The 12,479-nt window shown below is 37.3% G+C and overlaps 1 protein-coding gene across 5 annotated transcripts in view; it reads left to right on the forward strand.

Moving 5' to 3' along the window:
* TANGO6 (transport and golgi organization 6 homolog) overlaps positions 1 to 12,479 on the forward strand; it is a 192,486-nt gene that overhangs the window by 19,096 nt on the left and 160,911 nt on the right. For all 5 annotated transcript variants that reach the window (XR_011437367.1, XM_001497049.7, XM_023637189.2 and 2 more), the window contains exons 5-7: positions 1,324 to 1,460; positions 4,343 to 4,505; positions 7,734 to 7,816. Coding sequence is in view for 4 of the 5 variants with exons in the window: in XM_001497049.7 (XP_001497099.3) it covers positions 1,324 to 1,460; positions 4,343 to 4,505; positions 7,734 to 7,816 (383 nt within the window). In the remaining variant the exon portion in view is untranslated. The remainder of the gene's footprint in view (positions 1 to 1,323; positions 1,461 to 4,342; positions 4,506 to 7,733; positions 7,817 to 12,479) is intronic.

The raw sequence follows: 12,479 nt of genomic DNA on the forward strand, positions 1-12,479 counted from the left end.
ATCAGTCCTTATTCCTTTTTATGACTGAATAATATTACATTATATGCGTATGCCTGGTAATTTTTGAATGGATACTGGACATTTTTTTTTTTTGAGGAAAATTAGCCCTAAGCTAACATCTGCTGCCAATCCTCCTCTTTTTGCTGAGGAAGACTGGCCCTGAGCTAACAACATCCCTGCTCATCTTCCTCTACTTTATATGTGGGACGCCTACCACAGTATGGCTTGCCAAGCGGTGCCATGTCTGCACCCGGGCTCTGAACTGGCGAACCCCGGGCTGCCGAAGTGGAATGTGTGCACTTAACTGCTGCACCACTGAACCGGCCCCAGATACTGGACATTTTTACTTTGCATTGTTGAGTGCTAGATTCTGTTGTATTCATTTGTTAGGCTTTGTTCTGGGATGCAGTTAATTTCCTTGGAATCAGTTTGATCCCTTTGATCCTGGCTTTTAAGCTTTGTTACTGTGAGTCTAGAGCAGCCTTTAATCTAAAGTAATTTGACCCCACTACTAGGGCAATAGCCTTCTGAGGTTCTACTTGATACCCTGTCTATTAGAAGGCCTTACCATGCTCTCTAGTGGGAACACAAACTATTCCCAGCCCTGTATAAACTCTGGGGATTGTACCCCCTCCTCCTTTCTGGTGATTCTTGCTCCAGCCTTGGGTTTTTTCTCACAGACATACACAGATCTTACTCCACCAAAGATTTGAGGGAGGACTCCAGATCTCTGGAGCTCTCTCTTTGTGTAGCTTCCTCCTCTCTGGTATTTTGTCCTGAAAATTCTAGCTGCCTTGGCCTCCCTGAACTCTGGAATATGTTCCTTTAGCTCAACAAGATGCCAGGCTTCGTTTGGGCTCCCCTTTGCTGTGCTGTGGCCTCAGGTTTTTCTCTAGGTAATAGGCTAGGCTATTCATGGGGCTTGCCTTGTTTGCTTCCCTTCTCTCAGGGATCAGTATCCTGGGCTGCCTGTTGTCCAGTGTCTGGAAGCCATTGTGAATATATTTTGTCCGGTTTTCTTATCATTTACGGTGGAAAGAAAATCTAGTCCCTATTACTCTATAGCTTTGGTTTAAGGTAATTTAAATGGTATTCAAGTCATATGAATAATTCCGTTACAATGATTAAGCGCTACTTTTTTCTCTGAACTTCCCAGAAACCAACCTTTGAAAGGAAAGTGCAGAGGGGTGGATTATCTTACAGAGAAGAAATAAACAATTTTTAGTAGAGAAAAAACACTTTTTACTCTAAATTTTAAGGACCTTATGTGAGGAACTAGTTGAGTTTTTTACTATCTTTGTCATCTTTTTCCATTGCTGACAGCTGGGGCGGCTGGTGGACATGATGCTGAGGCAACAGCTGCTGACTGGAAGAAGTGTGACTTGATTGCAAAGATTTTGGCCTCTTGTCCCCAGCAATCTCTTTCACCAGAGGATTACTATAGGGATATCTGCCCCCAGGTAAATAATTCTGTTTCTTTTGACTGTTTGAAGATTATCTGCTTATTTATAGAAAGAGGACTTTAATGTTCCTCTAATACTAAGGTAAAAGCACAATATAATACTTAAATGTATTGTTTAGTGAGGGGCCTTCTCTTCCTCCTTTTGCTGAGGAAGATTGGCCCTGAGCTAACATCTGTGCCCATCTTCCTCTATTTTGTATGTGGGATGCTGCCACAGCGTGGCTTGATGAGTGGTACAAGTGGGGTGTAGGTTCGTGCCCAGGATCCAAACCTGCAAACCCTGGGCCGCCAAAGCGGAGCATGTGAAATTAACCACTATGCCGCCAGGCCAGCCCCAAGCAGCCTTCTTAATAAGTGAATAAAAACCTGTGGAAGACACCGATCTGATTGCTAGGTTTAAGAACACCTCTCTGTTAAGAATGACTAGCCTAGCTTGCTCTCAGAGCTGGAATATAAAACTAAAGTTTAATCTTGTTCCTTATCTTTTCTGTGTGTTTTTAATTAGTTTTTTTAAAATAGGCATTAAATAAACAAGATAAATTCACATAGTACTCGATTTAAAAGCAAAAAAGACTAAACAGAAAAGTAAATCTCCCTCTCAGTTCCCTAGTTCCTCAGAAGTAGTCACTGTTACCAACTTCTTGTTTATTTTCCAGAGATATTCTGTGTCTTCTGTATATAATTTATATGTGTATGTATGTGTGTCTAATTTTTATAAAAGTGATAACATGCTACACACACTGGTTTTCATTTGGCTTTTTTAACTTGACAGTGTACCTGGGAGATTATTTCATTATGTGCTGCATCATTCTTTTTCATGGATACATAGTATTTCATCATATTAATGTAGCATAATTTATTTAACCAGCCTTCTATTAATGGACATTTGAGTTGTTTTCATTCTTTTGCTGTTGCAAACCATGCTATAGTTAATATCCATAAATCTTGCACACGTGCAAATATTACCATAGAAAAAATTCCTAGAATTGAAATTACTGGTTCAAAGGGTATGTGCATTTAAGTTTTGGATTGATATTGTTTATATATTTGTTTTACCACATTTGCCTATGCAGTGTATTACAAAACATTTCTATCTTTGCTAATCTGATGGGTGAAAAATGTGGAAGGAGTTTTCTTAATCAGAACTCCCCATGCTTTTAGATGTAGGACGTGCCTTTTGGAGTACAGTCCAAAGAAGGTCATTCAGTTGTCATGCTGATCTTCAGAGTTCTCATGGGTAGGCATGCATGAGAACAAAATATCGCAATGCAAAGATCTTATGTTGAAAAATACTAAATATAAGTCATCTTACAGGACAAGGTCTGCATTTGCAATGATGAATAAGTATTTTCTGAAACTAGTAGCTATAGTTTTGATACTTAACAAAACAATAAAATCAAGTCATAGCTTTCAGGTCTGCCCAGTCTCTCTCTGGTGGTGTTAGAGGTCACATGCAGTTTTTGGACAGAAGATTCTCCTGTCTGCAAAAAGTGAGAGAGTCACTTTTAAGTCAGGAACAGAAATGCACTTTTCTGTCAGTTGCTTATGCTAGGATAAACCCACTCATAGGCACTGCAGAGCTATGTTTATCTTTGAGAATAAAATAGACTCCTGTCTGGGATATTTCAGACACAACAGGCTCTTCAGACCCTAAATATATTTATATACCTTGACCCACCAATTTCATTTGGTGGTGCTATTTGTAATAGCAAAATTTTGGGAATAAAACTGAATGTCTGGATATTAGGGAATAATTTAATAAATTCTTACATATAGCTTGAATATAATATTATATATATATATATATTTAAAGATTTTATTTTTCCTTTTTCTCCCCAAAGTCCCTTCGTACATAGTTGTGTATTTTCAGTTGTGGGTCCTTCTAGTTGTGGCGTGTGGGACGCTGCCTCAGCATGGCTTGATGAGTGGTGCCATGTCCGTGCCTAGGATCAGAATCGGTGAAACCCTGGGCCGCCAAAGCAAAGCGAGCGAATTCAACTACCTAGCCATGGGGCAGGCCCCAAATATAATGTTTTTGAGGCATTTATAACAATATGAGAAGATTTTAGCGATACACAAAGCTGAATATTAAATGTGGTCTCAAATAAAAAGAAAAAAGAATTATATGGAAACAAATTGGAAAAAATACACCAAAAATGTTCACAGTGATTTGGGAAGATTTATTTATTTATTTTTTCTGCTTTATCTCCCCAAATCCCCCCTGGCACATAGTTGTATATCTTAGTTGCAGGTCCTTCTAGTTGTGACATGTGGGATGCTGCCTCAACGTCGACTGACAAGCGGTGCCATGTCCTCACCCAGGGTCCGAACCAGCGAAACCCTGGGCTGCTGCAGCGGAGCATGCAAACTTAACCACTCAGCCACGGGGCTGGCCCATGGAAAGATTTAATTTTCTTCTTAAATCTTTATTTTCCACATTTTCTAAAATGAGCATGTCTTTTATAAGTTTGATAAAATTATTTAGTAAAAACATAGCCTGAATCTTCAGTTCTCACACCCTTTGATACTGGATTCTTAGATTAAAAAAAAAAAAAAAATTCATGGGGCTAGCCTGGAGGCATTGCATGCTCCACTTTGCTGGCCCAGGCTTTACTGGTTCAGATCCTGGGCACAGACCTATACACCACTCGTCAAGCCATGCTGTGGCAGTATCCCACATACAGAGTAGAGGAAGACTGGCACAGGTGTTAGCTCTGGGCCAATCTTCCTCACCAAAAAATAGATAAATAAAATTCTGTTGAATCAGTGTTATTGCAGTGAGTGTATTTTTTGGCTTAAAGAGATTAGTTCTTTCTCTTTGCTAACATAATGCTCCTTGCAAAGAGCCTGGTGTTTTACTTCTTGTATTTTTTCTTTTAGATTCTGGATTTATTTCACTTTCAGGATAAATTGACAGCGCGACAATTTCAGAGAGTTGCTACCACTACCTTTATAACTATGTCAAGAGAACGCCCACAGTTGGCAGCAAAGTATTTGCTTCAGCCAATGTTAGCTCCTCTTCATCGATGTTTAAATACAGCAGGTAAAGGAGAAGACTTGTGGTTGGGTGTCCCTCTAAAGAACCTTCCTCAGTGTTTCAGATGGAAATGACTCAACTGTGTGGTATTTCAGTTTCTTTAGTTTTACTCTTCTTCCCCCAACTGTTTATTCTGAAAAATCCACTTCACAAACGTTCCAAGAAGCGTACATTGAACCACCCCTATACACTTCACCTGGAGTGACCAGCTGTTAACATCTGGGCCATGCTTGCTTTGTCTTTCTCTCTTTCCACACATACATTTTTTTCTGAGGCATTTGAGAGTTAGTTGCAGGCATCATCTAATATACAGACTTTATTCAAATTTCTCTAATTGTCCCAAGAACTACTTTTATAACTATTTTTTAAAAAAATCTATAATTCAGTCAAGAATCATGCATTCCATTTATGTGTTATGTCTTTTCAGTTTCCTTCGTTGTAGAATAGTTCCCTAGTCTTTCACTGTGACGTTTTTTAAAAGCCCAGTTTATAAAATATTCCTCAATTTCTGTTTGTCTAATTGTTTTCTCATAATTAGATCCAGGTTTAAACATTTTGGCAGGAATACTGCGTAGGATGTTGATTTTTTTCTCAGTTTCCATCAGATCAGGGGGCACGTGTTATCAGTTTATCCCATTATTAACAATGTTAAATTCGATCATTTGATTAAGCTGGTAGCAACCAGATTTCTCCATTGTAAAAACACCTTCCTCCCTTTGTAATTAATAAGTAATCTGTGGGATGATAGTCTGAGACTATGTGAATACCCTTTTTCCCAATAGTCTTTCATACTGTAGTTTAGTATCCATTGATGATTCTTGCCAGTAAAATGGTGACTTTCTATTTCTTTTGTTATTTTTAATTTGTTAGTTGGTATTCTTCTGTAAAGAAGAGCTTTTCTTTCTCCCTGCCTCATCCCTTTTTAAAAAACAATTAAGTATCAATATAATTCATAGTCTCCATCAATGGGTTACCAAACATTCCTGTCATTCATTTTGGTGCTCAGAATTTCCCAGATTTGGCCAGTGTGTTTTAGTTCTGTTTTAATGTTTTAAAATGTTGACATTTTCACCACTTCGCTTAGTATGTTTTCATTTATCGAGTTTAATGCTGGGATACAGAGTATCATTTCAGCATTACTTTTTAGATAGTAGTTCCTAAATTTAAAATGAAGAAAAAGTTTGATGTTATGGGTAAACCAAATTTAGTTCTTTGTAGACTTTGTATATCATTTGTAGTATAAATTTTTCTGGGTGTGTGTGTGGGGGTGAGGTGGGTGGGGATGGAAGAAGTTTAATTCTTGTGCATAGTAAAACTTCATCAGATTGGGCCTTGGTGAAGTAAAATTTGTGATTATTCAGTAATGATAAACATGACATTTGAGTAAATAATTAAAATTTCTTTATACATTTAATAGAAATCTAGTCTAGGATCAGTATATTCTTTAAAAAATGGCCCAAAAATTGAAGTATTATTTCTGTTGACCTTCAGCATTAGGGTCTAGCAATTCTTATATATCTGATTTCATGTATTAAGACTATACCTCATTACTACTCTATTTATTTTCTTATCTATCACTGATGGTTATTTCCTCTAATCTGGAGCACTGGTTCTTAGAATGTGGTCCCAGGACCAGTAGCATCAGCATCACCTGGGAATTTATTAGAAATACAACTGTTTGGGGCCGGCCCGATGGTTCAGCAGTTAAGTTCGCACGTTCTGCTTCGGTGGCCCGGGGTTCGCCGGTTCGGATCCTGGGTGCGAACATGGCACCGCTTGGCAAGCCATGCTGTGGTGGGCGTCCCACATATAAAGTAGAGGAAGATGGGCATGGATGTTAGCTCAGGGCCAGGCTTCCTCAGCAGAAAAAGAGGAGGATTGGCAGCAGAGGTTAGCTCAGGGCTAATCTTCCTCAAAAAAAAAAAAAAAAAAAAAATTACACAACTTAAAAAAAACAAAAAGAAATACAACTGTTTGGGCTCCACTCCAGACCTACTGAATCAGAAATTCTGATGTGGGTCCCAACAATCTGTGTTTTAACAGGTCCTTTGGGTAATTCAGTTGTGTGTTCAAGTTTGAGCACTGATCTAGAGTACTGTTCTTGGAAGGCCTAGATTCAGTCCAATTGTGGGTCAATTATTTTTGTCCTGGGCCTTGTTCTTTCATTCAAGGAATATTTATTGGACATCTATTTGCCAGACATTCTTCACGTGTTAGGTTACATTTGTAGCACCAGCTACATATCTTGCATATAGAATCTACTAATAACAAAAAAGACTAGATAGGAATATGACTGGTCTTGCATAGCGCTGTCATTGACACTGGAAAAACAATCTAAAGTATAAGCTTTCTTATTTTGTTTTTCATATTGTATCACATTTTTAGGACTGTGGCGATTGTGATGAATTACCGTATTTTATCAATTCCAAGATGCACATTCTTTTCACGTTAAAAAACTCTTATTTTGTAAATCTTTTTCACATTTTAACAACTCAGATATCAAGATGCATCTCACAATCATTGTTGGCCAGGTAGCAATCATGGTGTTGTCTGTGCCTACAAATGAACATTAAAACTTGTAGAATGGATGTCAGTGACTTAAAAGAAATCGTGAAGACAATAGTAGAATGGAGGACTGTTAAGAAATGTCACATTACCGGTGGTCTTCGTGGCACAGAGGACAATATATTACGGCAAAAGTGGGTATCAGTAATGCTATTGAAATGTTTCAAGTGTTGGACACTTAATGTGAAGTTTTAAGAATTTCTTATCCCGTTTATCCCAATTGTTTAGCTTATATAAAGAATGATACATTATAAAATTGTATGTCTAAATAAATCTAAGAGAGCTCTTTTAACCCTTTTTTTAAAAAAACTATTTTAAAGCTGTTTAAAGGGAAATTTTCAAACACATTTACAGAGAATAGTATAATGAACTCCTATGTACCAATCACCTAGACACAACTATTGACTCTGCCATTTTCATTTAATCTCATCCCCAGTTTTTCATTCAATAAATTTACAATTAAAATTCTAAGTAATAATGTTGCATAGGTTATTTGGCAGTGATTTTTTTCTTTGTTAGTGATACATAAAATAACAATGCATGTTTATAATCAATGCCGTTGTAGATTCCATGAAATACTGTATTTGAACGATGCTGTATTGTGCGATGGTAACCATTTCTTTTTCAATGAGACACTGAGTGTGGGTAATTCTGTGTTTTGTTCTCTAGAGATTCCAGAGAGTGACATGGTGCCTGGGACCATTTTGGTGACAGAAGAAGAACTTAGTAGATGTATTGAGGATGTATTTAAGGTTGGTAATTTGAGTCACTAATGTTTTTAGCTAATATTTGCACTTAGTCTTTTAAAATAATTTTGCCTTTTTAATTGGAATTTCAAGAATTGGAATACTAATCTTAAATTTCAAACCACCAAAATCTTTTCATTTTGAAAATTGGAAACTATAAGCTGTTAGTGAAAAAACTGATAAATTTTTAAAGTGTCAGTTTCCTCATTCACTCAATGTTAAACAGTTTATATTCTCTGATTGGCATGTGCCACTGGTGAAAGCATGTCTTTTGAAGAAATTGACAGAGAGATTTGCAATACTGTACCCTTCCTAAAAGTGTATGATAATACTGAATCTGCTTTATACCCTTTGATAGTAATCACTGTCACAGAGAAGTAAGTCTGAATAAATGAATCCTGCAAATGACTACCTAAATATATACTGAAAATGAAAAAAAAGAATGTAAATTATATGTTCTCTATGATTACAATCTTATAAATATATATGAACTATAAATTTTTAGACAAAAATGAAGTCCACTCTGTTAGGGCCAGATGGAGTTGGGTTAAATATTCTTCTTTAAAGTTTATTTCAGGGGCCAGCCCTGTGGCATAGTGGCTAAGTTCATGTGCTCCCCTCTGGCAGCCCTGGGTGCACCGGTTCGGATCACAGGAGTGGACCTAGCACTGCTTGTCAAGCCACTCTGTGGTGGCGTCCCACATAAAATAGAGGAAGATTGGCACAGATGTTAGCTCAGCAACAATCTTCCTCAAGCAAAAAGGGTAAGATTGGCAACGGATGTTAGCTCAGGGCCTATCTTCCTCAAACACACACACAACAGTTTACTTCAATAAATTTATAATAATATTTTGCTATTAAAAATGTTTACACTAATGGGGCCGGCCCCGTGGCCGAGTGGTTAAGTTCGCGCACTTTGTTGCAGCCTCCCAGGGTTTCTCTGGTTTGGATCCTGGGCGCAGACATGGCACTGCTCATCAAGCCATGCTGAGGCGGCGTCCCACATGCCACAACTAGAAGGACCCACAGCTAAGAATATATAACTATGTACTGAAGTGCTTTGGGGAGAAAAAGGAAATAAATAAAATATTAAAAAAATTTACACTAAGAAACAACTTTCAAAATTATATTCCATGTGAAAAGGTGCAGCCATTTTGAAAAATAGTTTGGCAGTTCCTCAAAAAGTTAAACACGGAGTTATTATCTGACCCAGCAATTCCATTCTTAAGTATATATCCAAGAGAAATGAAAACATGTTCACACAAAAACATATACACGAATGTTCATAGCAGCATTATTCATAATAACCAAAATGTGAAAACAACCCAATGTCTATCAGCCAATGAATGGATTAACAAATGTGATATATCCATATAATGGAACACTTTTCAGCCATAAAAGGAATGAAGAATGGTGGCTACATGCCACAACATGGATAAACACTTAAAAATGATAGTTTTTTAATTTTAAAAAGCCAGAAACAAAAGACCACTCATTGTATGATTTCATTTATATGAAATGTTCAGAATAGGCAAATTCCTAGAGACAGAAAGTAGGTTAGTGGTTGCTAGGGCTGGGGCTGGGGAATTGGGATTAGCTGCTAATGATATGGGGTTTCTTGCTGAGGTAAGGAAAATATCTGGAATTAGATTGCTGTGATGGTTATACAACCTCATGAGTATACTAAAAAACACTGAATTGTACATTTTAAGAGAATGAGTTTTATGGCATGTGAATTATATCTCAATAATTAAAATTTTATATTCCACATTTCTCATTTCTTTTCTATGGCAGTAAATTAAACCTTTTAGAGTGAATTTTAGTTTATTATGAAATAGTTCAAACATACAAAAAAAAATATGAAGAGTAAAACACTCATGTACTCATCACTCAGCTTAAAAAATTAAACATTATCGGGGCCAGCCCGGTGGCGTAGTGGTTAAGTTCCCATGCTCCATTTCAGCAGCCCGGGGTGGACAGGTTCGAATCCTGGGTGCAGACCTACCACTCACCAAGCCACACTGTGGCAATGTCCCATACAAAATAGAGGAAGATGGGTACAAATGTTAGCTCAGGGCCAGTCTTCCTCAACAAAAAGAGGAAGACTGACAACAGATGTTAGCTCAGAGCCGATCTTTCTCACCAAAAATAGATAGATAAATAAATAAATAAATAAATAAACATTATCAATTCAGTTAAAATCCTCCATCTACCCATCCCTCGATCACATTTCCCTTGCTCCTATCCAAAGGGAAACACTATCTTGAACTTGTGTTTATTATTCCTTAAACTACTTGTAGCATTGTTGTGTGTGATTTTTAATTTTATTTTAATGGCACTTAATACATGTAACTTTAACTCATTCATTTTCACTGCTAGATGTTATTCTATTATATGACTTTACCATCATTTATTTATTCTTCTATTGATGGACATTTGAGTTGTTTCCAGGGAGTTTTTGCCAATCTGTTAGGTGCATTATGGTTTTAATTAGCAGTTAGTTCTTTTATTATTAGTGAGGTTGAGCGTTGTTTTGTGGTTTTGGTTCATTCATATTTTCTCTTCTGTAAATTGCCTATTCGTATGTTTTGCCCATTTAAAAAATTAGGTTATTTGCTGCTTTAAAATTTTTTAGAGTAAATCTTTTTTTTTTTTTTTGAGGAAGACTAGCCCTGAGCTAACTACTGCCAGTCCTCCTCTTTTTGCTGCGGAAGACTGACCCTGAGCTAACATCCATGCCCATTTTCCTCTACTTTATATGTGGGACGCCTGCCACAGCATGGCATGCCAAGTGCTGCCATGTCCACACTCAGGATCTGAACCAGCAAACCCTGGGCTGCCAAGAAGTAGAACGTGCAAACTTAACCACTGCAGCACCGGGCCGGCCCATAGAGTAAATCTTTTTTTATAAAACAGCTTTGTTGAGGTGTACTTTACAGATCATAAAATAATGTTTTAATGGTATGAGTCAATGATTTTTTAGTTAATTTACACAGTTGTGAAGCCATCACCATAATACAGCTTTAGAACATTTCCATCACCCCAAAAACATCCCTTGTGCCTGTCTACAGTCACTCCCAGTTCCCACCCCCAGGCAACCCCTAATCTGCTCTCTCTATGGATTTGCCTTTTGTGGATATTTCACCTGAGGGAATCATGCAATATGTGTTCTTTTGTGGCTGGCTTCTCTCTCTTAGCATCATGTTTCTGAGGTTCATCCAGGTTGTTGCATGTCAACATTTTGTCCCTTTTCATTGCTAAGTAATGTTCCATTGTATGAATATACCACATTTTTTAAATTTGTCATCAGTTGATGGGCATTTGGATGTACAGTAAATTTTTTTAAACAGCTTATGAGATGTAATTCACATACTATACATTCACGCATTTAAAATGTGCAAATCAATGGTTTTTTAGTATATTCACAGATTTGTACAGCCATCATCATAATTAATTTTAGGACATTTTATTGCTCCAAAAGAAACCCCACCTCACTCCCAAATCCATCCACCACCATTCCCCTCTCCCTGCAACACCTAGCCCTAGGCAGCCACTAGTCTACTTGCTGTCTCTGTAGATTTGCCTATTCTGGATATTGCATATAAATGGAATCATACAATATTTGGTCTTTTGTGATTGGCTTCTTTCATTTAGCATGATACTTTTAAGGTTCATCTATATTGTAGCATGAAGCCATATTTCATTCCTTTTTATTGCTGAATAGTGTTCTGTTAGCTAGCCATGGGGGTCTACTGGTTAAGATTTGGTACTCTCACCGCTGTTGCCTGGGTTAGTTTCCCATTCAGGGAACCACACCACCTGTCTGTCAGTCATCATACTGTGGCGGCTTCATGTTGCTGTGATGCTGAAAGCTATGCCACTGGAATTTCAGATAACAGCAGGGTCATCCAAAGTGGACAGGTTTCAGCAGAGCTTCCAGACTAGACAGACCAGGAAGAAGGACCTCGTCTCCCACTTCCAAAAAAAATTGGCCATGAAAACCCTATGAATAGCATTGGAGCAGATGAGAGGATGGCACAGAAAAGGCTAGGCAGAGTTCTGCTGTGCTGTACACAGGGCCACTAGGAGTTGGTGTGGATTCGACAGTACAAACAGCAAAGTACTCTATTGTAGGTATATACCATATTTTGTTTATCCATTTATCATTAGATGGATATTTGGGTAGTTTCTACATTTTGGCTGTTATGAATAATGCTGCTATGGATATTTGTGTACAAGTTATTATGTGTACATATGTTTTCATTTCTCTTGGGTATGTAACTAGGAGTGGAATTGCTGGATCTTATGGTAACTCTATGATTAAGCATTTAAGGTTTTGCTGTTTTGTTTACCAGAGTGTCTGTATCATTTTACATTCCCACTAGCAGTGTATGAGGGTGTAGACTAAATCTTAAATCATGTTCTTTCAGATAAGAAAGCAGATGCTTTTGTTTTGTTTTAAGCTTTATGTATGATACTAGTAAATTCATAGATATAAGATGCATGCCTAAAAATTCAAAATTCATTGTCCATAACACTCACTTTTTACTAAAATGATGTGGAGTTTCTTTTGGAGCAATAAAATGTCCTAAAATTAATTAATTGTGATGATGGCTGTGCAAATCTGTGAATATACTGAAAAGCGATTTTTCGTTTAATTTTGCTGTTA

This window comes from Equus caballus, chromosome 3, assembly GCF_041296265.1.
Source record: "Equus caballus isolate H_3958 breed thoroughbred chromosome 3, TB-T2T, whole genome shotgun sequence".
NCBI classification, from domain to species: Eukaryota; Metazoa; Chordata; class Mammalia; order Perissodactyla; family Equidae; genus Equus; species Equus caballus.